This window comes from Megalopta genalis, chromosome 1 (genome assembly GCF_051020955.1).
Source record: "Megalopta genalis isolate 19385.01 chromosome 1, iyMegGena1_principal, whole genome shotgun sequence".
Lineage (NCBI taxonomy): Eukaryota > Metazoa > Arthropoda > Insecta > Hymenoptera > Halictidae > Megalopta > Megalopta genalis.
Window position 1 is genome coordinate 756,843 of NC_135013.1, and position 23,544 is coordinate 780,386.

Here is a 23,544-nt window from a genome sequence, read left to right on the forward strand (position 1 = left end):
TTACCGTACAGGGTGTCCCAAAAATGTCTCGAAATCCGAAAGTGGCGGGTTCCTCGGGTCATTTGAAGCAACTTTTTCCTTTGCAAAAATTTTCTCCGAGGCACCATTAACGAGTTATTAACGAAAAACAGTGACCAATGAGAGGCGAGCTCGGCTGGCGCGAGGCGACCGAGCCAATGAGCGGAACTGGGCCTCGTGCGCCAGTTGGCTGGACCGCCTCGCGTCAGCCGTACTCGATTCTTATTGGTCACTGTTTTTCGTTAATAACTCGATAACGGTGCCTCGCAGAAAATTTTTGTAAAGGAAGAAGTTGCTTCAAATGATCCGATGAGCCCGCTATTTCTGGATTGCGAGACATTTTTGGGACACCCTGTATATCGTCGTCGGTCGTTCGGGATCGAAACATCGGGCTCTCCGTTCTCCTCCCGACGCGTGTGTCTGGTATCTGCTAATTAATACAGTTTAAATTCACGAGGGATCCGGGCGAGATCGGACGTCCGCGTTCTTCGGAAGCCCGGTTTAATGGACTCGGTTAATTAGAGAGAGGGCCAGCTTCGTCGGGAGCGTCTTAATTAATTGAACGAGTCGAAAGAATGACGCGACGTGTCCCAGTTATCGGTGATTTCGGACGACACGATCCTCGGTTAATCAGCCTGATAAATTCAACGGTTGCCGATCGAGTTCCTCCTGCTAAATTTAGCCGCGGGTCTGACGCCGGGAACGGAAAACCGGGGTAAAGAAGAAACAATGGTAGTCGCGCAGGAAAAACTCGTCGCTATCGAACGCGGATCCCGGATGAACGTCGGGCGAACGCTTTTTCGTTCGAGGAACGCCGGAATTATCGAATTACCGATTTACCGAAATCGCCTACTCGTCGGGAATTTCGCGATACCGAATCGGAGGACCGCGAGACAGCAGTGATTTCTGGGGAAATATTACGAGCGACTGGGACGTTGCTGTAGGAATTGCGGTGAAATACCTGGAAATTAGAAACCGATTGAAGTTACCACGCCTCGGGAATTTTGCAATATTAGATCAGGAAACCGGCTAGAGAAAAATTCAATCCTGGGGGGTGAACGCGTGGAATTCTGTGGGCACCAGTTACCAGGGAAATAGGTTAGGATGCAGTTAATGAAATCGGGTCACAGATTTTTCCAAATTGTTCGTACCGTTTGTTGCAGTTTATTCCTTGCAATAAAAATATTTATTCGAACCGAACGATTATAGAGCACAGCGTGTACAGTAAATTCTCCGAAATTGTCCTCCAGCTTGGAAACGAAAATAAACAACTTGGGCGTCTTTACAGTCGTCGACAATCGGTAACAAGCTTGTGTACAAGCCGTGGATCAATTCTAACCGTAGCAATATCATATAAAGTGACTAAACGTAACGAACAACATACGTACACAAATGTCTGTGAAACGAAACGCGAACTGCGCGTTGCTCTCCCTCTCTCGGGCAAAAACCGGAAAACACTCGTCGGTTAAAAACTAATGGCGTCGCAGTTCTTTCGACCGTTCGAACGCCGCACCGCCGAAGACTCGAAATCAAAACAAACGCTCGACGCGTCGCGTTACCCTCGCGCTCGTCAAGGCCAAACGTTCGTTCGATAAATTATTTGAAAAATTGAACATCTCCCGAACATCGTGAAAGATTAGGAATATTCGAGAATTTGCTGGCAGCATCGAGCGCAGAGGGATCCTGCGAGTAGAGCGGTTTCTATGGGAAAATGTAGCGTCGCGCGTCGTTATCAGGGGATCTCTGCAAGGCGTAAGGGACGCGATAATTCATAGCCCGCGGCTATTTCACCGGAATTACGAGTTTAAAGAGGATCTTCGGAAAGATTCATCGAGACCTCGTCTCGTTTCGTAACGCGAGCTGCACCGTCACCGTCGCCGTCGCCGTCGCGGCAACGTTCCCGCGGTGGATGAGAACGTAAATGGAATTTATGGCGATATGATTATCCTTCCTTCTGTTGCTGGGAGCGCAGCTTGCCGGTACGAGAAGGGCACGTGGAGCGGATGCGTGAATCAGCTGATGACGAGAGTGGACAATTTGAAGGCGAACAGCGATGCTACCTGCGAGAAGGTGCGCCGGCTCACCAAGAGATGTAAACAGGAGACAAACACCAAGAAGAGCGCTAAAAGTATGCCCCATCGCCATTACTTCTTCTTCTTCTTCCTACTTTCTTCTATTCCTATCGTAAAGTTAATCGAACGGTTCGCCGGACAGCGGACGTTCCTGCAATCGTGAATTTTTCCAAACGAACTTCATTCTCTGTCTTGGGATTTTTTGAAGATTTCCGCAAGCCACGAACGCGCGAAGAACAACGCGTGTCTGTTCCGCTCGTTCTACGCCGCGGAGGATCTGGATCGTTCAAAGCATCGAAAATGGTTTCAGCTCGAACATTTTGTCGAACTATTCGAATTGCTTGGGACAAATCTTGCTCGCGATCCGATCAGCTTGGGATACCCATCGTACAGGGTGTCCCAAAAATGTCTCGCAATCCGAGAATGAAAGGTTCCCGAGGTAATTTGAAGTAAGTTTGTCCTTGGCGAAAATGCGATCCACGGCTTCGTTTACGAGTTATTAACGAAAAAGAGTGACCAATCAGAGGCGAGATATGCTGGCGCAAGGCGGCCGAGCCAATGAGCGGAACCGGGCTTCGCGCGCACATTGGCTCGGCCGCCAAGCGCTGGGCGAGCTCGCCTCTCATTGGTCAGTGTTTTTCGTTAATAATTCGTAAACGAAGCCACGAGTTGCATTTTCGCTAAGGTAAAAGTTACTTCAAACGATCCCAGGAACTTCTCATTTCCGGTTTGCGAGACATTTTTCGGACACCCTGTATACGTGGAATCTACGTATTTTCGTTGGAGGACGAGCGCCACCTAACCCGAGCCACGGAATCGATAGTTCCGAAGGAAATCGCGGCGCGTGTCTCCCTCTTAACGGGACAGACGGAAGGAAAACGGTGTTCGTCGTTGATAAAAACGACGTAAAAACGAACGTTCCCGGAGATATCGTATTGAACGACGCCAACAACCCCATTGTCTGGCACCTTCAGTGGCCTGTTGTAGTCTAGTTGTACTCGAGATTGACACCAGCGTCGCAGCGCCGAGACTTCGTCAAGCAGGCTTGACGATGGCATTGACGGATTTAAAGATAGGTTATTGAAGCGTCTCCTTGGGGTCACGGACAAAGGAACTGGCAAATGCACCGTGTAAACGTGTCTGAATAGACGAGAGAAACTGGAGCCCAAGGTGGACGCGTTCCTCCGTATCTCTCCCGACGATCTCGTCCGCGCTCGTCAGCATCGATATTCGCCACGGATTAGCCGCGATTCGATCGAATCCGTTTCTTCTCGCCCGCGGCACCAGGAAACCGGTGTCTTTTTCTCGTTCGCGACGGCAACGAAACGTGACACGGCCAATACAGTACAAGATATACACGGTGGCCCGCAAAAGTGTTCGTACACCTTTTTTAAAACATAATAACTTTTTCAAAACTGAATTAAACGACTTGAATTTTTGTTTTTTTTAGACGATAGAAGGCTATTTGTTGGCTATAAACGCGAAAAACTTTTCATAAATTGTTGCCATTGCTTCTAAACATAATAACTTTTTCAAAATTGAATTGAACGACTTGAATTTCTTTTTTTTAGATGATAGAAGGCTATTTGTTGGCTAAAAACGCGAAGAACTTTTTTTAAATTGTTGCCATTACCTGGAATGAAAAGAAAAAATTAAAAACCCTCGTTCTTTTAACTGTTTTATCCGAGCCTATAAGGTTATATTAAAAAAATGCCATTCGTAGATCTCGGTAAGTATTTTTATTTGTTTGTCGTTCCAAGTAATAGCAAAATTAAAAGGAAAAAAATCATTTCAGTCATCGTCCATCGGAATAAACCAGTCCTTCTTTCGTGTAAGAAAAAACCAAATCCTTTAGATCGGTTTTGAAATAGTTATCACTTTTTGAAAGGTGTACGAACACTTTTGTGCGCCACTGTACACGGATGGCTGTCGAGCGACAAGAAGATATTCCGCGTTTCAACCGATTCGAACGCAGTTACAGTTTACGAATCGTCGCGGTGGTCTGGATCCTCGAAGCGGTACGAGACTCTGTAGTCAACGATTTAACACATTTTTTGCAGATTTCCACGAGTGATCGGTATTTTTTGCAGGGACTTTCAAGAAGGGGAAAGACGTTCGGATCTAGAGAGAACGTGAGAAATTGCTAGCCCCTTGCGTAGGCAACCGTCCGGGTGACCGTGCGAGACGAAGCTTTGGAATCGTAGCGACACGTTTGGCATTCTGGTTGCCTACGCAAGGGGTCGAAGATCTTTTCTTTTTTTTTCATCGATCCCCGCGCACGTGGGTCGTCTACAAGGTGTCCCAACAATGTCTCGCAATACGGAAATGTGGGGTAGCCGAGGTCATTCTAAGTAACTTTTTCCTTTGCAAAAATGCAATCTGCGGCTTTGTTCACGAGTTATTAACGAAAAACACTGACCAATGAGAGGCGAGGGCGCAAAGTTCGAGAGAGCCCGCGGCACGAGGCTTTGACAAGTCGCGAAGCGTGAACTTTCCGGATTTTTGTTTACTACGTAAAAGTGATATTTTTAAGAGAAACGCTGTTCACCTTTACTTTAGAATGTCCGAAGAATATTTACTAATTTTTCGGACCCGAAATAATATGTAGTTTAACCGTGACAGCCGTTTTAATTTTCTGGTGTGCACGATACCTCCTCTGTACCATATGAAATTTTTATGCAAGGTTGTACAGTGAAGATCAACAAAGTCCGTGTCCGAACAGAATTCAACGAATGATTCGTCGCCTCTCATTGGTCAGTGTTTTTCGTTAATAACTCGTAAACAAAGCCGCAGATTGCATTTTCGCAAAGGACAAAGTTACTTAGAATGGCCTCGGCTACCCCACATTTCCGTATTGCGAGACATTGTTGGGACACCCTGTATATTCGAATTCCTGATCGGGCGCACGTAATCACGACGCATATGTGATCTGTTTCAGGTGAACGATCGAACAAAAAGTCGGGAAAACAGTAAGCTTGGAGAGAGTCGTCGATCGATTGCACGAGGTGGTGTCCGGACGTTCTGTTTCGGCGACAGACAACGAAAACACGATCTTGTCTTTTCGACGCGAAGCAACTCTACTTTTTCGACTAAAACAAAACCACGAAGAAAACAACAAGAAAAAAAAGAAAAAGGAAGAATGAAACTACTGTCTAGCGCGAGCGGTGAAAGAGACGAACGGGCAACAGCGGACGACGGTTCGCTCGATTCCGGAACGACGAAAACCTGTCGCGGTCGCGCGATTCGAAGACGAGATGATTTTCCAAAAAAAGGCTGCCAGGACAACAAGGAAAAAGCGTGCGATATTTCCGGCGGAAATATTCCGGGATTTCGGAGCGTCGTTCGTCGGTACACGGCCGATCGTCGGTAAACTCGGGTATCGAGTACCGATTATCGACCCGGCGCGTCGTTGGCAACAAATTCTGGACCGACGACGCGCCGCGCCGAATAACTGTAACCGATAATGCGCCTCTTAACCGTTGAAATTGCTGCGTACCAATTTCCGTATGAACATAGCGAAACCGTATCCTCGACGCAGCGGCATAGTCGTTAATTATCGATTATACTCCGCCCCCCCCCCCCCTCTCCACCCTCTCGTAGTTACCGTGCATTATACCTAAATATCTGCTCGTTCGAAGGATCAATTCGATCGAGTAACAAGTGTCTTTGGGCCCAAACGAGGGCCGGGCTACGGGCACGGCGTCGAGCACGATTCTCTTAAATACGATAAATATAAATACGGTCTAGGGAACACCGCTGTGTTCGATCGTGTACCATCGATGTTTAACTAGGACCGAATAGGACTTCAAAAAGAAAGAAAAATAACAAATAAAAAAAGAACGAGAAATCGACGCGGAGAAAGCGACTCCGTTCGAATGCTAACCTCGAACCGTGTCCTGGTCCTTGGCTGCGCGCCGCGCCTCGAGCCTCGAGCCTCGAGTGTATATATGCGAGCTATACGATACGATACGATACGACGAACATTGACCCCGGTTGGTTGCATTTGAAACGGTGATTTGTTCATTCTCTTTGCCCACTATGCTACTGCCTCGACGATGCGCACGAAAAAGAACCCCTAGTTTCAGGAATGAACGCGAAACGACTGCCGTTGAGATTCTGTACGAAAGATATTCTCGCTAGCATCAAATGTACAGCCGCGGAGAGGGGATGATTCGCGCAGCCGTTGCTTCGAGCCGAGGACGTTGTTCTCGGCTTCGAACGCTGCGGTCGAAATGTGACCGTGGAACAGTTTTTCGTGCAGCGTCGCACCGGGATTGATCCGATCAACGATCGAGAGCGACGGCATACGCGAACGTTCGTTCTCTCCCGACTGCAGAGACATCGTCGATAGCCCATTCGTATCTCCAGCGTTGTACGATTTATCGATCGTAGGGTAGCGATCCCCGATTAGAATACAATACATAGTGTTTTATCTTTCTCTCGAGACGTCGACGGACGAAAAAGAAAAAGGAAAAGGAAGCGCGGGCGGTCTCCGTTGTTTTTTCGAAAACCTCCTCCGGCTGTAACGAGAAAACAACAAGATGGCGTCGATGGCGTCGATGGCGGGCGCGTTCAGTTCATCGAATTCCGTTAGCTTTAGACTTTAGACGCACGGAACGTATTCTCCTGTCGTACGATTTTTTTCGTTCAGGCTGACTCTCTGTTCGGCTCTCCCATGTTTCGACTAGCTGTGTTTACACTTAAAACCAGGTACAATGTTTGTGGACAGAGATACGGTCCGTTGTAAAATGGAGCCTGCACTCCTACGCAAGAAGAAATTTTCACGGTCTCCGGAAAAGATCGGGCCGACTAAAAGAACATTCTATCTTGTTTCCGCTTCTGAAAGACAATTTCTTTTCCGTTAACATGCTTGTGTTTGTAACGAGACCGGCGCGTTTCGCCGTGTTTTCAATCAATACAGTAATGTCCCCCTTACCGACGCTCAGATTGTCCACTAAATTGGATAATTTGGGAAGAGGAGATACGATTATTCGAGCCCCGCGGTTCGTTTTTATAATTGTGGACAATTTATATAACTATAAAAATCAACCGCAAGGCTCGAATAATCGTATCGCCTCCTCCCATATCGTCCATTTTTGTGCGCAATCCGAGCGTCAATTAAAGAAACATTATTGTACTTGCGTATACGTTTAATCGAATCCGAATACAATAACGCGTAGCGTACCGATTTCGTCGAAGCGTTCCAACGTTTCTTCTTGTACCTTGTACAAATAAGCGTGTTCTCGCACATCGGTGCGCGCTGAATTTTACAATCGACCGTATATCCTCTCCTATAAGTAATATACAGTGTTCGATGTTAAACTATGTCTTCTATCAACGGTTTCCAAACCTCTCGGATCTTTCTGTATCATTCGACCGTGATTTCAACGACGTGCCAACGATACGACGAACAGAGACGAATCAGGAATTCGACGAAAATGTTACCGGGGAGTCGGTCGCGTTTGCGGAATCCTGTCGTTGGAACACGCGAATTCGTTCATTTTTCATTGGAGCAAACGCCGAGTCCCCGAGTTTGGGAACCGGATGCATTACACGATAAGCATTGATTCGATTAATTAATACCGTTTCTCCGATATTGTACTAACGATCCTTCTTCGACAAGACGTAAGCGTAAAAGCGTGAACCCTTCGCGTAAGAAGAGAAAGACAAAATATGAGAAATCTAAGGAAACGTCGATGTATACAGTTGTTATATGTGTCTCGTATTATCTCTGAATGGAAAACGTAAACTAATAATGAAAGCCGAATGAGCATGAAAATCAAATTAACATAACGCAGAGTCTCAAGCGTGCTCGTCGAGCCGGCCGCCTAATCGGGTAACGGTTGGGTCCCGGTCCCACGAGACGTTCCATTGAAACTATAGAAATCAAACCCTTTCCCCGGATACAAGATTGTATTTGTTTTTAAGTCTAGATGTATACAGAGAGGAAAAATTCGATGAATAAGGTCAGCTGGTACAGATTCTGATGTCGACCTTGCACGAATGCATCCGAGTACAGCCTGTTCCAATTGACGCGTTCACCTAATCTATCTCCGCCATCTTGAATGACAAATCGGAAATGCTTAACGAACGAAACGTGAAAAGTAAAAAATAAAAGAAGATAAAAGATATAAATAAAAAAAAAGCAAAGGACGAAAGACAGTCGGACGGTTTCTCTCGACTGTATTTGTGGCCTTACGGCGTTAAATAACAACTGTTTCTCCGTGTATTTTACGATATTCGAAAGTAGCAAAGATACACCGGGTGGCCATTCTAATTGGACCTTTCTGTATTGGTATTGAATTATTTATTGGATAAATAAAGAAGGATACGAGGATGCGATGGTGATTGGTCGATCGTAGGCTAGATTACATATGTAACACCATATCATCATTACGCATTAAAAGGAAACAATGGAAAAATAAAAAACGAATCTATCGATAGGCTAAGATTAGCATTGTCTACGTTCTATGGTCTCTTCTAATTGCTATCATTAAACGTCTATTAAGCGTAATTAATAAACCTGTGCTTCACCTCTCTCTCTGTGTGTGGAACTCGATGGAAGTTCTCTCCGTGTTTTAACTGCATTGTAACATAGCAGATTGTACCGATAGAAGATTTGAAAACAACGCGACCGATTTACAATGATATAACCGTCTTTCGAACGCGGGGAAGCGATTAAAATTTGTTCTCTTTTTGGAAATTGAAATGAAATCGCTTTGCTCGCTGAAATTATACAGTTTGTAATAATCAAAAATGCATTTACAACGGTCAGGCTGTAAGCGAATCGGTCCCGTCGAACGGTAGAAATTCGTTGACGGAATCGGATCGTCGCGAGGCGAAGTATTGTACCGTTTCTCCGTTCGGGAGCTTTTCTTTATATGTATCACTTGCATCGGATCAAAAAGTAAAAGTAAAAATCAATAGGCGATGCGGCGCGGTGATTGGTCGATCGAAGGATGGGAAGCGGATGTCTTGATAGAATGTAAAGCTGAGGTTTTAGTTGGCTAGGCAATCGAATCAAATAAACATTTCCTAAATCAAATATCTCGTAGTTCGTGGAAAATCGTCAGCGATTTATTTACAAGCTGACGTTATTACTGAGCGCAGAAGTTGTATAATGTATCTACTTACTTATTAAATAATTGTGTAATCGTTACACATGTAATAAAAATCCAATGTTGTCAATAAAAACTAAATATTATATACAAAACGACCCACGGCTTTTACCTCTGTTGTTACAGTTTGTTGCGGGCGCGCCGATCCTGACCCGGCTAATTAACCCGATTAACCCATCCTCGCAGGGGATCAATTTCTCCCAATTGTTCATTGGTGTCGTGCCGAGAATCGTTTCGATAAAATGTAGCATAAAACTCGCAGGGTGCGCTCTGTATAAAGAGAAGCATATTTATTTGTTAAAAAACATTTATCAAAATTACAAAACTTCCACCATGAAAGTATTGTTACACGAATAATATCAAATGTTTAAAAAGTTGGACGAATTATTCCTATTTCTTGTCACGGAATACAAAACAAATTATTAACAAATTTTCTAGACATATTTAAATATATCTACTGGCACGTCGCAGTAGAAGATAAGGCAGATCGTGACGAGTTTCGACCACCTCTGGACGGAATGGATAGTACTACTTATTCTACGTATACAAAAAGTGTTGTATAAAAGTCATATTATAATGTGTAGGCTGTGGATCGTCGTGCAAAATACAATTTTTCCGCATCGATTGGTAGAAACATTTGCCAAAAAATTCTTTCGTTCTTTCCGCGCGCGCACGTCGATTTAAATTGCATTTACTCATTTTTTGTTATAAACGTGTAAAATCCACAGTCTAATGATACGTTGATCTCTGTGGCAATGATGCTGTTTTAAACTCGAGTAATACTAATTGCGCAAACATTTATAAAGTTTCGTACGAACGTCGTGTATGTACAGGATGTTTCGCACAACTGGGAAAAGCTGTATCTTCAAATTGTGGAAAAACTGGTAGAGTATACCCCAGTTATAGGGAACATCCTGTACATTCTGTGAGATTCAAGCTTTCATTAGTTTCACTGCACGGCAGAAATTGTGGATGAAAACATGCGGTGATACTCGTTGACTTCACGCCATGGAAACAGAAAGTTTTCTGGAGTACGCTTTCCCTTCCCATTCCTGGTCGGACGGCACGGGGGTATGTCGCAATTTACAGATCCGCGACCCATACTTCAGCATGACTATAATAATGCAAACTACGAATAGAGTCAAGCACGTCGTTGCTGGCCAAAATATGTGCAATCCCATCTTGACTCCTGGCTTAAACCAATCTCCGAAAATTTACAGTTTTACCCTGTGTATCTGGTACACGTGTTTTTAAACTTTGGCTATATAAAGTGTTAATCGGTCTGACACTGCTAAAGATGCGATGCTTATGACTAATACGTTAGTAAAATGTTGCGTGTTTACTTGTGCGCATAACATCAGATCTAGCATCTAAGCTTCTCCCATTCGATATACGATTAGATTTCGCTCTCTCGCTTCTGCATTTCCATGTTTTCTTGAGATTGTGGCGCAGATCCGAGCAATTTGGGATTATGGTATTGCAGAACCTGTTTCTCTGGCTGTATTATATGTCCTGGTTCCAATTCGCTTATATCCAGAGGAGGCGATTTGTGCGGTAATACTGTGAACAATGGCTGAATCCACCTGTTTCCTGTCCACAGAATTAATCGATGTAACGAAAGGATGCTAACGTTAATGAGAACAGATTATCCAAGACTTACCGGTGAAGGGACTCTGCCAGTAGTCTCTGTGTCGAGAACAGAAACAAAATCCAATATTCAAAATACACAGGATCACGAATACCAGAGAACAGATAGTCACAGTGACGTAAAACGGTGTGAAATCACCATACTCGTGCTTTACGAAGAAGGGATTCTTCAGGTAATCCTCTCGCTCGTCTAGAATGGACATTTTTATAAATTTTTAGACTGAGTAACTTCTGAAAAAGACAAAGATAGTTTCACCTTATGTACATACACTTTTTAAGAATTTTACGGATTTATTCGTTTACCAAAAGCATGCGATTAACCGAAATTTGAATTACTAACGTGTCGCATTTATTTGGTAACTGTAAGACGACTTATTTAAAAGGGTCGCAATTTGGCGTCATTCGTGCTGAGAGAACCGAAGGCGTGGCGTGAGGTCAACATTATGAAATTTTGCTTAATTCTTTAAATACTGCGTACGCGTGGTTCTTATATTGTAGACCAGTAAATGATTCTTATCATAATTAACCGAATGTAATTGAAATATTGTGAATGGTTTGTAAAGTATAAATAGTAGCTCTGAGAATCTCAGATGGGTTAATATAATCAACATACTCATATGTTACGTACCGTTCAACAATTCCTGTTTTTCCTTAAGCTTTTATTTCAAATATTAGTAGAATTAGCGTTAATATATATTAAATATAAAATAGCCCTGACTGTTCACTATTAGAAGTAGTACGAGAAACTCAACTGGATAACTCCTATCACTGGATGCATTGGAATCTGTTACGTTACAAATTGTATTTGGGCGGGGCGATGCATATGGTGGGAGGATAGAATGCATTAGCCATCAGGTCCCATTTGCATGTAACAATACATAGAACGCACCTGTTTGTACATTTTTAAAGGAATTTTGTTTATTGTTTATAACAAAACCAATATCATTCGATAATAGCTGACCCTTCTTGTTCTTCTTAATTATTACGAAGTCCTGTTCCTTAACTTTGCATATTACGTGAAATACGGTAGAAAATATAGAGTTTTCATTCTTTCGTAATAAAATATCTTCGTCTGTATTGTACATTTAGGGATGCGTTACTAAATACATGTTAAGTGCTGTAAGAAATTAATTAATATACACATTTATTAGGCAAATTAATTAATCGTTGTGGACAAAGTGAAATTTTGGCTGAATTTAGCGATGGTCGCGCCTCTTTCGGAGATCTTAACACGTTCCGTGCCAAGCTGTTTTTATTCGACTGATGAGTCTGGCCATTTGATATTTTGTGATTAAACAACAGTAAATCATGTCGCACTGTACATTACCGATCCTCGGTATCAAGAGCGAATTACCACAATGGAATAGGGGTAGAAGTCGCGTCGCGAGAGATTTTTAATTTTTATTCTGCTAATACACAATTATTGTATAAAAATGTAACATGAATGTGTTCATTTATATAAAATCGCTTTATAAATCTTTTTTGAAAACACTTCTGTCGCAGTTATTCGTTTACATACCTTTTTATATATGCATCAAGGTATCTCCGTTTAATCCAAACATCCCTTCATAGAGGGCTATTGGCGTATCGAGCAGTTTCTCGCTAGTACTTTCATGAAGTATCTTTTCTATATAAGCTGGCCGATTGAAATATTTCATCAGTGGATTTAACGAGTGGGCGCTAACGTACTCGAAAGAAGTATGTGCGTTCGTGGTCTATTAACATACACGCCTGGTTTGTTCGCTCTACTTCCAGATTAAAAAAATAAAAATGTAAGGGTTTTATTCTCGTCAAACCCCTTTTTTTGCACCTTTTTTTAAAGATAATGTTTGGTTATTCACAATAAACCAGGGCCACAGTATTGTTCAGGAGAATTTATTACTTCGATTAATGCAGAAAACTTTCTTGTACAATTCTATGAACTTGGTTAAATGTTCTTTATTCTAATTATGTCATAATTAATTATTTTCGATGATTCTGCATTGTGATAATGAGAGATATGTAGTTTGAGCGTTTGCCCATGATAATGTTTCAATACAAAAGCAGAAGGTATATTTTAAATGACATCGGATAACTTGTAATTGCATCATATTGTATTCAATCACTGAATTTTTACAGTAAGAATTACATCGCTAGTAGCTAGTATAACATTTAATATTTAAATTATCGAATTAATCGAATACCACGATATAACGAAGCTGCCCCACTATGAAATTGTTTATCTACTTTACTCCTTATCTAATTTAATGTCTGTCCATTTTCCTCGGATTATTATTAATATTTCGGAATTTCTTGTATTTTTTTAACAAAAGTTGTACGTTCATAAGGTAAATGTTAAGACATACATATTTGCATAGATGCGTACAACAGTAATAATGTATGTATTCACATAATTTTCACGCATACATAACATTTATAACTGTTATTACTTTAATAGGTTTTTCCACTTACATGTAACTCGAATATCCTAATAGAAACCAATCAGTCTCAAATGTATAACTTAATCGATACCTATGTTATTTTTTTAATGCTATCGATTTAGGTAAATACAAAATTATTTCGCACATGATATAACAAATAGATTTATAATAGATATTAATCTAAAGAGTAATAACATGTAAAAATGTTTGTGTTTAAAATGAGAAACACTTAAGAGTATACATATTCGTTTCACGCTAACGCTTACTCTTACATGGTCTTATCCTATGCAATTCCAATGCAGAGATCAGTTTATAACATTTAAACGTTACAACAGAAGTTAATCATAGTTTTAACGATACCCTTTCATCCTTAAACTACGTTATCTTACATAAATTGAAAAATAAATAACAGTTTACGTTTTCTATACGAAATTAACATTTTCAGTTACACGATCTAGTCGATAACTTGTTTACATCCTTAATCACAAATGATTATGTTGTTCTGTAGTTTCAAATCCGACTTCCAGATTAATCCTACAGTCCGTGGCCACGAACAACATGACTAAAAGCATAGGTAACCGAAAACGTGATTGCCAACCAAGCTTAAGCATGAAAATTAAGACACGATGAAACGTGCTGCCAGTTGCCATGAACACTTTGAACGCCATTCTGTTCATTACTTTGGTAGTAACGCGAATACCAAGCCTGGTCTTTACTACCGATATTGCTGTCTGAATTTTACAATAGTTCGTTAGACACAATGTTCTAAATTGTAAAAGTTTATGCAGTTCATGACAAAAACAATTTGCTGTGTTACCACTTCCACAGGTGATCGATAACTTACTCCAAAATATTTGTGTACCAAATACTTTTGTTATCGTTTTCAACCATGCGAATAAATCATCGAATAAAGGAAGACAATTTTCGTCTTAAATTCGTACAGATCGAACCACTAATATCGCTTCGACGCAATTATTTTTATGTAAAACGCTCATATACCGAGGTTAGGTCTTGTTAAACTTCAAACAATATTCAACAATCACAACATTTACTATGTTTACTACTTTTATAGTATACGTTGACAGTTACTCTCTTTAATTATTGAAATTCTAACAAAGAGAGACCAACAATGCAATCGTCAAATTTTTATGTAAACACGAACATGACTGAGACGTCTTCATAGTTCGCTGACGATGCGACGATTCATTGTATCATCGATATACGATCGATATTTCCTTTCTCTTTCTATCATTAAGTTTCAAAACTTGTGGCGGGAAAGTTTCAAAGAATTTTATCAAGACATAGTCATGAAAGCATTTACCTGTTTACTTTTTTAGTAAACCAGAATTATTTTAAATAGCTTTTGCTATTAGAGAAAAACATGACACGAGACACAGAAGAAATCGGAGGAAAAGAAGAATCTTAATCATAAGAAATTAAGCGCCTCACAGAAATCAACAAGATTATTTTCGTTTCTTTCAAATTGGAACGAGTGGAATATTAAAGTGAATATGCCTACATATGTATGTAGCTTCGAAGCAGGTGCATACGAATTCTTTCGCTTCGCTAACTTAATGAATATGTTTTAAGTAACGCTAACGAGTCGATCCTCTGTTTGCATAACATGTATGGTTACGTTTTCAATTACCGAATAAAGAAAGAACCGCTGTTCCTGTACACACTGTACACCTTAATTAAACGAAGACAATTTATAGGTTATGGTTGCTACCGTGCTAGCAATGAAACGTCGACAAATTAAACGACTTTGATTGTAGCGGATTTGCCATTTATTATGGGTCATAGAACGCGTCGGCACCGACGAAGCTGATATCAATGTATGTACCTACATATATACGATACATCGTTGACGGTGATTGGAGGGTCAGACGGTATATATGTATATATATTTGAGCGGCCAATAATTCGTATCAGTCGGCAACGCATACGTCAGCGATGAACATCAACTTTGAAGGAAAACGTATCCTCGTAACAGGGGCCGGTAAAGGTACGCTACAAAATAAATTGTATATACGAACACGATAGTTTTACTGTACCTTGGTTCACCTTATTTTACTTACATCATGTATTTTGTATTTACTTTATTCTGCAAATGTCGATTCAGTTCCGCATAGCTCGGTAAAAAGGTTATCGTTGATTGGGTAAGAGTTGAAATACAACCGATCAGTCCTGATTATTCTTCGACATATAACTCGATGATTAAAATTTGATTATGTAAAACGGAATGTTTCACAAATGGCAGAGATATTGGTAATCGGTCGTAATCCGGTTTAATTTATCGCATTAATGATGAAACCTTTCCTCGACGATTACGTAAACGAGATGTCGTTAATAATGTTTACCTCTGGACAATATGCAAATTATAGATTCAGAATTTATAAACTTGTTAAGCGGATGTACTTTCATCGAGTACATTAGGAAATTTTGTTATATCGTAGAATATTTTACGAAGTTCTTTGCATCTAGTAATTAAGATTATCTCGATAGTCAACGATAGTATTACATTGCAAAGAACCACGCGATTAGTATTTAAACGATCGACCGTCTGGGACCAGCACGCGTCCTGTCGACAACTTTTTTTTATTTTTCTAAACGAATCTTACCTTCTACACTTTATTAAAAGTGTAGATACATTTATTAAAAGACAATTGAATCGATCCTCCCTGATTAACGTGCCAATGAATCGTAGGTATCGGGAGAGATCTGGCGCTTCGTCTGGCCAAGTTCAAGGGCCAGGTGATCGCCTTATCCAAGACCCAGGGAAACCTGGACGAGCTGCGCACCCAGGATCCCAGCATCCAAACCATTTGCGTGAACCTCCTCGATTGGGAAGCGTCCAGGAGAGCGATTCAAAAGGTTCTACCCATCGATCTGCTGGTAAACAATGCCGCTGTCGCTGTCCTTCAACCGTTCATGGAGGTCACGGAGCAAGACTTCGACTTGAGCTTCGGCGCGAACGTGAAGTCGATCGTGAACGTTACTCAGGTGGTCGCTGCCGATATGATCAGGAGGAAGGTCGCCGGCAGTATCGTGAACATGTCTTCGCAGGCTAGCCAAGCCGCGTTGGCGAATCACTCCATCTATTGCGCCACTAAGGGAGCGGTGGATATGCTGACCAAGTATGGGAACGTGCTCCTTTGACTCGTCTTATCTGAAACGTTGATTTTATTGTATCATTCTATCGAAATATCTTGGAAGGCCTACTCTTTACGACTTTCGATAGCTGAAGCGTCGAGAATACACATACACGGTGTCCCAAAATTATCTCGCAGCGTCTCCCAATAAGAGGCGTGCTCGGCTGGCGTAAGGCGGCCCAGCCAACGAGCGCGCGAAGCCCAGTTCCGCCGATTGGCTCGGCCGTCTCGCGCCAGCCGAGTGCTCGCCTCTCATTGGTCACCGTTTTTCGTTGATAACTCGTAAACGAAGTCTCGTAGAATATTTTCGCTAAGGAAAAAGTTACATTTTTCGGACACCCTGCAGTTCACGTTTAATCGGAGAGAAATGTACCTCTTTCAGGACGATGGCGCTCGAGTTTGGCCCGCACGATATTCGCGTGAACTCCGTGAACCCTACGGTGGTCATGACCGACATGGGGAAACTCGGCTGGAGCGATCCAGAAAAGGCGCGGACCATGTTGGACAAGATACCGTTGGGTCGATTTGCTGGTAAAATTCTATATACACAGTGATTTCGCGAACACCAATTCCGTAGACGATTCTCATTGTTCTACGTACATATTACCGTGCTTGCAGAAGTGGACGAGGTCGTGGACGCGATCGTCTTCCTCTTGAGCGACCGAAGCTCCATGATCAACGGTATCGCGTTACCGGTCGACGGTGGATTTTTGGCGACGTAGACATCACATCCGTCGCTGCACGACGAATCTCCTTTACAATATACCGACCGAATCTCGCCTTAAATATCATTATACGAATCAACGAACGAAGGCTGAACAGCGTATAATATCTATGGATCAACGAATTATGCATAAATATTTGTACAACATTTTTCCAACATTTTTACCGGAGTTCTCAACTTACTGCAAAGTGGCACCGAACGCGTGCGAACACTCTAATTTGTTTCTAGTCGAATTTGCGTTTCGTTGGTGGAAGAAGGAAAACGGACGTTCGGAGAGTGACGGGTTGATAAAAGACACAGTCGTTCGTTTATCCCGTTTAATTTAAAAAATGCTTCGTTTCTTCTTGTTTTTTTTTGTTTCTTTTATTATTCAACTAGAACTCGGCGCGCGGACGGCGGAGAACGCCGCGGAACGCTCGGTGTGTCCTTTCGAAGAAGAAACTTGTGTTTTCCGAAAATATTTTGCCGCGACCCCGGCTTCCACGGCTTCCCCGGCCGTCGCCGTTGCCGATCTAAAACAAATGTTCGTCTTTTTCTTTTTTCGGCTCCTAAATCGGTATTATTTTACCCCCTATATACGATGAACGTAAAAAGTGGCGGAGAAAAACATGAAATCAGACCGCTTTCGCAGAAGACAATTTTCTCTTTTGTCCTCCACTCATTTCCCATTCCTTGATATAATCGATCCAATCGGATCTCACGGCTGACTCGCGATATTTCATGCTCGACGCACGATCCTCATTTATTCGAGCCGACGACGCTCGATCGGGAGCCTTACGAATTATTTGTCACAACCAGTTGTTTGTCCGCGTACGATCAGCGTACTCGATCATTTACTCTGCCCAGCGTCGCGCGGACGTTGCCGGTTCTTAACCTTAAAATCGAAAACGGCCTGCTTCGTTCAAGTAACTTTGTCATCGTGATGAAAGCGCGCTGCTCGGTCGCAATTTGTGCCGAAAGCGAGCCTTCCCCTTTCTTCGTCGCAAATTTCAGTTACGACAAACCGAAAGTGCGTCGAATTCCATTCGACTTCCGGCTTGCTGTTCGTTCGAGATAATTCGCTTCCTCGTACAGCGCGCAAGAGCGAGAATCGATGAACCGGCCGTACAGATTAGCTGCATCGATCTTCCCGTCGATAGGATCGCCGATCTGGTTTCTCGCGCCGAACTTTTCCGATCGATCTCGAGTCAACGCGCGGATCGAAATTGTCGAGTACGAACGAAACGTGAAACGAAAAGGGGGGAAAACAAGTTCGGCGTACACGCGGCTCGATGCCTCGCGATCGACTATTGGTTGGCGCGTTCACACACGGCTACGCACGCGCCCCCCTTCTCTTTCTCTCTCTCTCGCACACGCACACGCACACGCGACAGCAAATGCATACACCAAGAACAAAGAAGCGAAACGTACAACGACGCTCGGCGAAATCGTACAATTGCACTTCAGTCAGGAATTGAACGAGCTCGCGTCGAGAATGTCGAGACAATGCAAGCTTAAATTTGATTTGTGCCGATCGGTCGATCGATCCAAGGGGACGCAACAGGAAGAAGCGCACCGTCGTCGGCGATCGGACTCGTCCCGGTCGATCGACGATTCGATCGCTAACCCGCTTTCAGCTGTGTCCAAGGCGACGCCCTTCGTTCGACGCCGAGCAGAACTCGCGCCGAACGAGAGGACATGAAACAGCATCGGACTGTGGATCGTTGTGCGAAATAAGAATGTTCCAAGCGATCATGGGAAATGAAAGCTAGAGACACGTAAACGTTTTTTTTTCTTTTTTTCATAGTTCGATTCTTCGTCAATGAATTTCTGTCACAAATGCATCCGAGAATCCGCAGTCCAGTTGTCGTGTCTTCGGAGGCACGATCGATTCTTTGATCAAGTTCAAACGTTTGATTCGATACCACATTTTCCGCAATCTTCTCGGAATTGCGATTCGAGTCGTCGCGTTTCCATGAAATTTTGCCGATCGGAAATTTCTACCTTCCGAGTCCCAGGAACGAGTCTCTCCGTTCGGTGTACCTTAATTTGTTACGCAGAGTACACCGCGCACCCCCGAAGCAGACAAAACTTCTTCCGATCGCGAACGATACTCCTCGCGAGAAAGAAAACGAAAGTCCCGGAATTCGATCGGACGCCAAGCTTCCCTCGTGCAGACAGATGCTCCGTGAAAACTCTCTCGGTAACGAAAAAGGAGGCGAAAGTAGATCACTTACGGGTGCGATCGAGATCCACGGTTAGCTATTGGGCGCGTCGATCGAGTCGACGGTCAGCCGCTCGTGCTTTTCATCAACCTACAAAGAAAGGAAAACCGTCAATATCTGGTACAAGAAGCTCGAGGCTGGCTGATAGCGAGAGGTGGTTTTTCGCGCGACGATCAACGGACCAAGTAATATCGTATTCGGGGATGCGGACAAAAGCCCTAGAGAACGAACTACGCGAGCAAACGCGTGCGCGACTTGAGTTTCTCGACTGTACCGCCGCTCGATGGCGCTCGCACGCGATCACGCGCAGTTTCCGATCGCTTTGCTCCCCCGTTTCTTCCTTCGCGATCGTTGGAAAAGATGCAGCAAGCTAGGGAAACTGTTCTCAGGGCGATTTCTTATCGTTCTAAAGCAGAATTCGGACAGGAGTTTCCGACCGATAGCTCGAACACGGTACGTCGAAAAAATGAAACGACACCGAACGGAACTTTATGCTATAAGGTTATCCAAATTAAGGGTCGCATCTTTCAACGGATAGCACTGCTAAACGTGGACAAATCATCGCCGAATGCTACGCTGCGCAGCGACGCGTAGAAAATTGTTGAAAATTATTAGAAACATTCGGGTTCCGTTCGAGCTTGTTTTCGTTGAATCTCGCGGATTTTCTTTCCTACGGGATGTTTTAAGAAATAAAGGTTATGGCGCGATAAATCACGAACGATCGACGAGCTGGAAAACAATGTTATATGGCCGTCGATAATGAAATAGAATTCTGATTACGTAATAATGTAATGGAAAATTGGGTGAAACGAATCGGGCTTGCGAAAGAAAATTCGGGACGGTCGTTTGTCGAACGATTAATATTACGGAATGGACTTTATATTAAAATAAAGAAACCTGAATTATCTCAAATGTTTGTGTTTTATTTCAATCTAAAGATGCGACACTCGCGATTCGGATAACCCTATAATTGTCCAGAATTTTCTCTGACTTCGAAGACTTAAGGGGCAGTTACCGCCTGCTATTTTTGCTGTACACGTATCTTCGAACATGCCACCTTATTTTTTCGTTTTAGCTATGCAAAATGGTTTCGAAGATTTGCAAACTCCAAGAATTTACGAGATTTTGGTTCGAACAAAATATACATATATACATATGTATGTTCCAAAAAAAAAGAAACAATGCAGAATATTCTTTCGATATCTCGTAAAATAATCCGCAAAAGGCTCAGCGATTTCATCAACTCGCTGCATTCTCTGGAGCGAGTGTTCGATCATCGTTCGCGCAACTCGACGAATCGCGACGGAAAATTGAAGGAAAACGATTCGACGTCGACGACGACGACGCTTGAAACGATCGTTCTCTTCTTCTCGCGTTCTTTCGGTACAGAAAAAGTTCTCCGTCGCAGTTCGTCCGCCTTGGTTTTCTCTCTCTCTCTCTCTATCTATCTATCTATCTATCTATCTATCTTTCTTTCGGTGATATCGACGCGACACGCAATAATCGACACTGAGAATACGGACACGCGTGCACGCTCGATCATCGCTTATTCTAGTAATCCATCTGTTCTTAATATTATTCCGTCGCATTCCTTCGTTCTCTTTCCCGTCTTAATCGCATGTATGTACATATAAAAACCGGTCTCGTCGATACAGTTGCTCGATCAACGTAGTTAAAAGTACAATGAAAATCGCGAATCGTCTACTTCGATGCCGGGTTCGTCGCGACGCCTCGTCGATAAAGATTTTCGCAAGACGATTGCTCGCTGCTCGGACCCAGAGACCAGTTTCAACGTCTTTCTCTCTCGCAGACACGCGTTCTCTTTCTCTCTCTTACTTTCTATGTATGTAATATACGAGGTGTCCCAAAATTATGTTACTTCCGGGAAACGAGGAATTCCTGAGGTCATTCGAAGTAACTTGTTCCTTAGCGAAAATGCGGTCCGCGGCTTCGTTTACGAGTTATTAACGAAAAACGGTGACCAATGAGAGGCGAGGCCTCAGCTGGCGCGAGGCGGTCGAGCCAATCAACGGAACTGGGCTTCGTCCGCTCATTGGCTCTCGGACGCCTCGCGCCAGCCGAGCTTCCCTTCCACTGGTTACTGCGGTCCTCCCACTGGTCGACCGCGGATTGCATTTCCGCCAAAGAAAAAATTTGCTTGAAACGATCTCCGGGACCCCTATTCTCCCGATCGCGAGTTAGTTTCAGGACACCCTGTACGTGTACAGTAATGTCTCCGTATCTGTCGCCGGGACCGAATTCTAAAGTGTCGAGAGTAGTACGCGGGAATTTATTTCTTCGAGTCTCGCGGCTCGTCTTTATTGTTGCCGACACCTCGTGAAAGGGAGGGAGATAGAACGAAACTCGAGTCGAGCGAAACTATGTTGTATACTATGTATGCAAGGCAGCGGTCAGCATCGGAGACAGCCGGTGAACAACATTGTAACGACAGGATAAAAACGATGACATAACTTTTTTATTTCTATTTTTTTATACATGAAATTTTTTTTAATATATCGGTCACATTTTTCCAATTAAAATGATACCAAACACGACGTGCTTTAGACCATTCTTATTCGTTATACGTGATAAGTAACTTATTTTATTTGCGAAAAAAGCATTACAAAAACCGATTTTAAACATATGAAATATTAAAGGCAAGGTCGAAGAAGGTATGTACGTATGTTTTTCGAAAGAAAATATCACCAAAGTTACGCTATTCGAGCCTACGTTAGACACCGGGAATAGGAAGCTTTACACGGATGGGAGACAGAAGGAAACGAAGACGGCCGAGAACGAAGAGTTCCATGTTTGAAATTTGCTAGGACGGGAGAAGCGACATCATTTGGAGGACGAGCCTACGCGTGGAGGCTGTAAAGGAACTGTTTTCTGTACATTTTCCATCGACCCTGGAATTTTTAAGATGTCGAACATCGAGAAAGAACACGACATTTAGCCAATTTGAATATGAATTATTTACGAATTAATTTTTTTTTACATTATTTGTTACGGCATCGGTAAAGTCGACAACTTTGCCTAAACTCTTTTCCAGCACACAGCACGCGCATCTTGGCAGTAAATTACGTGCAACGTCTATTGTCTTTGATTTCGTAGACAGAAATATCTGTCTAAACTATATCGTGTTTGGTCTCATTGTAATCAGAAAACTATCAGCAATATGTTTAAAAAAAGATCAGTGTTAAAATGTTAAAATTAAAAAAAGTTATGTCATTGCATTACGAGTTGTCTTCCGGGAATTCGAGTCGAAGGAGACGCGGCGCGTGCCGCAGCACACGTGTTCACCAAACCATCGAACTTTAGCATAGCGAGAAAATCGATGAATTAAAGGGCCGCGAGAAAATCGATAAATTACAGGGCCGTGGCAATATCTCGGCGTCGGGATTGGCATACTCGAGTTACGCCGAGAAGAGAGACATTACTGTATTTGTTTCGGAGGGTTTCCATTTGGTTTCAATTTTGCTTGCGATTTTCGTTTGCCGTGGTTCGAACGGAATTCCTGCGGCACGGCCCCTCTAGGAAAGAAGATGACGCTCTTCTAGGCCGAGCGGCGTCAACTCGACACTGTCGAAAGCTCGAGCGGTCGCATTTCTGTCTCGCGGATTTGCTCGGAGTCGCGATGGACCGGTTCGCGATCGGAGCTCTCGTGTTAACAGCGTTGCGGAACAGAATGGATGGTTTACCGGGAGCTTGTGGCACAAGATGGGGAAACGGGAAGACCGGGAGACGAGGTTATGTCTCGCAAAATAGGATGATGTGTCGTTGGAGAACGGGAAGGAGAAACGAAGTCGGTCCCAGTCGTCTTCTCTAGTTCCTTTCGTAATTTGTCGTTTATCGATGTTCGTCGGAACGGCTGGTCGTTGGATGACGAAGGACGAAGCAGCAGGCTCCGTGAGATGCGACAACGTTAGGTCGAGTCGTAAGTAACTTCCTATTCGGCCAGGTAGAATCTATCGTTCGTATCTACCCGCTACGAGTCATCGGGACAAACGAGTTTTTGCTTTCGCTAAACAGATAAAGGTTCAAAATAAATCAAATGAAAAAGAATAGAGAATAAAAATAAAGAAAGAAAAGAAGCAAAGTAAGTGTCCGGATAAAGATACGAAAGTTATTTACGACTCGATCTAATATTTCAGCAGACACGCTGCACCATATTTACGAGTTGTAGAAA

The 23,544-nt window shown here is 43.0% G+C and overlaps 5 protein-coding genes across 10 annotated transcripts in view; 2 read left to right on the top strand and 3 right to left on the bottom strand.

Moving 5' to 3' along the window:
* LOC117217736 (uncharacterized) overlaps nucleotides 1-9,306 on the top strand; it is a 90,001-nt gene extending 80,695 nt beyond the window's left edge. The window contains exons 4-5 of the mRNA XM_033465558.2: nucleotides 1,991-2,146; nucleotides 5,029-9,306. Coding sequence (XP_033321449.1) covers nucleotides 1,991-2,146; nucleotides 5,029-5,063 — 191 coding nt within the window. The 3' untranslated portion in view covers nucleotides 5,064-9,306. The remainder of the gene's footprint in view (nucleotides 1-1,990; nucleotides 2,147-5,028) is intronic.
* Nucleotides 9,307-9,483: 177 nt separating this feature from the next.
* On the bottom strand, nucleotides 9,484-10,389 carry wrm2 (wurmchen 2 transmembrane micropeptide). Its single transcript, XM_033465553.2, has one exon. The coding sequence runs from the start codon at nucleotides 10,387-10,389 to the stop codon at nucleotides 10,210-10,212; it is 180 nt and encodes a 59-aa protein (XP_033321444.1). The 3' UTR covers nucleotides 9,484-10,209.
* A 215-nt stretch (nucleotides 10,390-10,604) lies between these two features.
* wrm1 (wurmchen 1 transmembrane protein) lies at nucleotides 10,605-11,660 on the bottom strand. Its single transcript, XM_033465552.2, has 3 exons — nucleotides 11,484-11,660; nucleotides 10,869-11,086; nucleotides 10,605-10,798 (listed from the first exon to the last, which is right to left on the bottom strand). Exons 2-3 carry the CDS (start codon nucleotides 11,056-11,058, stop codon nucleotides 10,605-10,607), a joined length of 384 nt encoding a protein of 127 aa, XP_033321443.1. The 5' UTR covers nucleotides 11,059-11,086; nucleotides 11,484-11,660.
* Nucleotides 11,661-12,926: 1,266 nt separating this feature from the next.
* Nucleotides 12,927-23,544, bottom strand: part of LOC117220712 (casein kinase I) — a 45,985-nt gene continuing 35,367 nt past the window's right edge. For 3 of the 6 annotated variants that reach the window (XM_076528583.1, XM_076528585.1, XM_076528587.1), the window contains one exon: nucleotides 17,455-19,445. In XM_076528583.1, the coding sequence (XP_076384698.1) occupies nucleotides 19,421-19,445 (25 nt within the window). In that variant the 3' untranslated portion in view covers nucleotides 17,455-19,420. Of the gene's footprint in view, nucleotides 15,286-15,353; nucleotides 16,445-17,454; nucleotides 23,380-23,544 lie in introns of those variants that run through there. The other 3 variants (XR_013037162.1, XR_013037159.1, XM_076528582.1) reach the window with 3 other exon arrangements.
* Nucleotides 15,144-17,309, top strand: LOC117217731 (L-xylulose reductase). Its single transcript, XM_033465554.2, has 4 exons — nucleotides 15,144-15,280; nucleotides 15,983-16,412; nucleotides 16,810-16,958; nucleotides 17,046-17,309. Exons 1-4 carry the CDS (start codon nucleotides 15,229-15,231, stop codon nucleotides 17,147-17,149), a joined length of 735 nt encoding a protein of 244 aa, XP_033321445.2. The 5' UTR covers nucleotides 15,144-15,228; the 3' UTR covers nucleotides 17,150-17,309.

Excerpts from the sequence above, each read along its gene's own strand:
- LOC117217731 (XM_033465554.2), top strand. The coding sequence starts at position 15,229 with ATGAACATCAACTTTGAAGGAAAACGTATCCTCGTAACAGGGGCCGGT. Across the intron at positions 15,281-15,982 it reads CGTAACAGGGGCCGGTAAAG|GTATCGGGAGAGATCTGGCG; the intron begins GTACGCTACAAA and ends AATGAATCGTAG. Across the intron at positions 16,959-17,045 it reads ACCGTTGGGTCGATTTGCTG|AAGTGGACGAGGTCGTGGAC; the intron begins GTAAAATTCTAT and ends CCGTGCTTGCAG.
- wrm2 (XM_033465553.2), bottom strand. The coding sequence starts at position 10,389 with ATGGGATTGCACATATTTTGGCCAGCAACGACGTGCTTGACTCTATTC.
- wrm1 (XM_033465552.2), bottom strand. The coding sequence starts at position 11,058 with ATGTCCATTCTAGACGAGCGAGAGGATTACCTGAAGAATCCCTTCTTC. Across the intron at positions 10,799-10,868 it reads CTGGCAGAGTCCCTTCACCG|GAAACAGGTGGATTCAGCCA; the intron begins GTAAGTCTTGGA and ends TTCTGTGGACAG.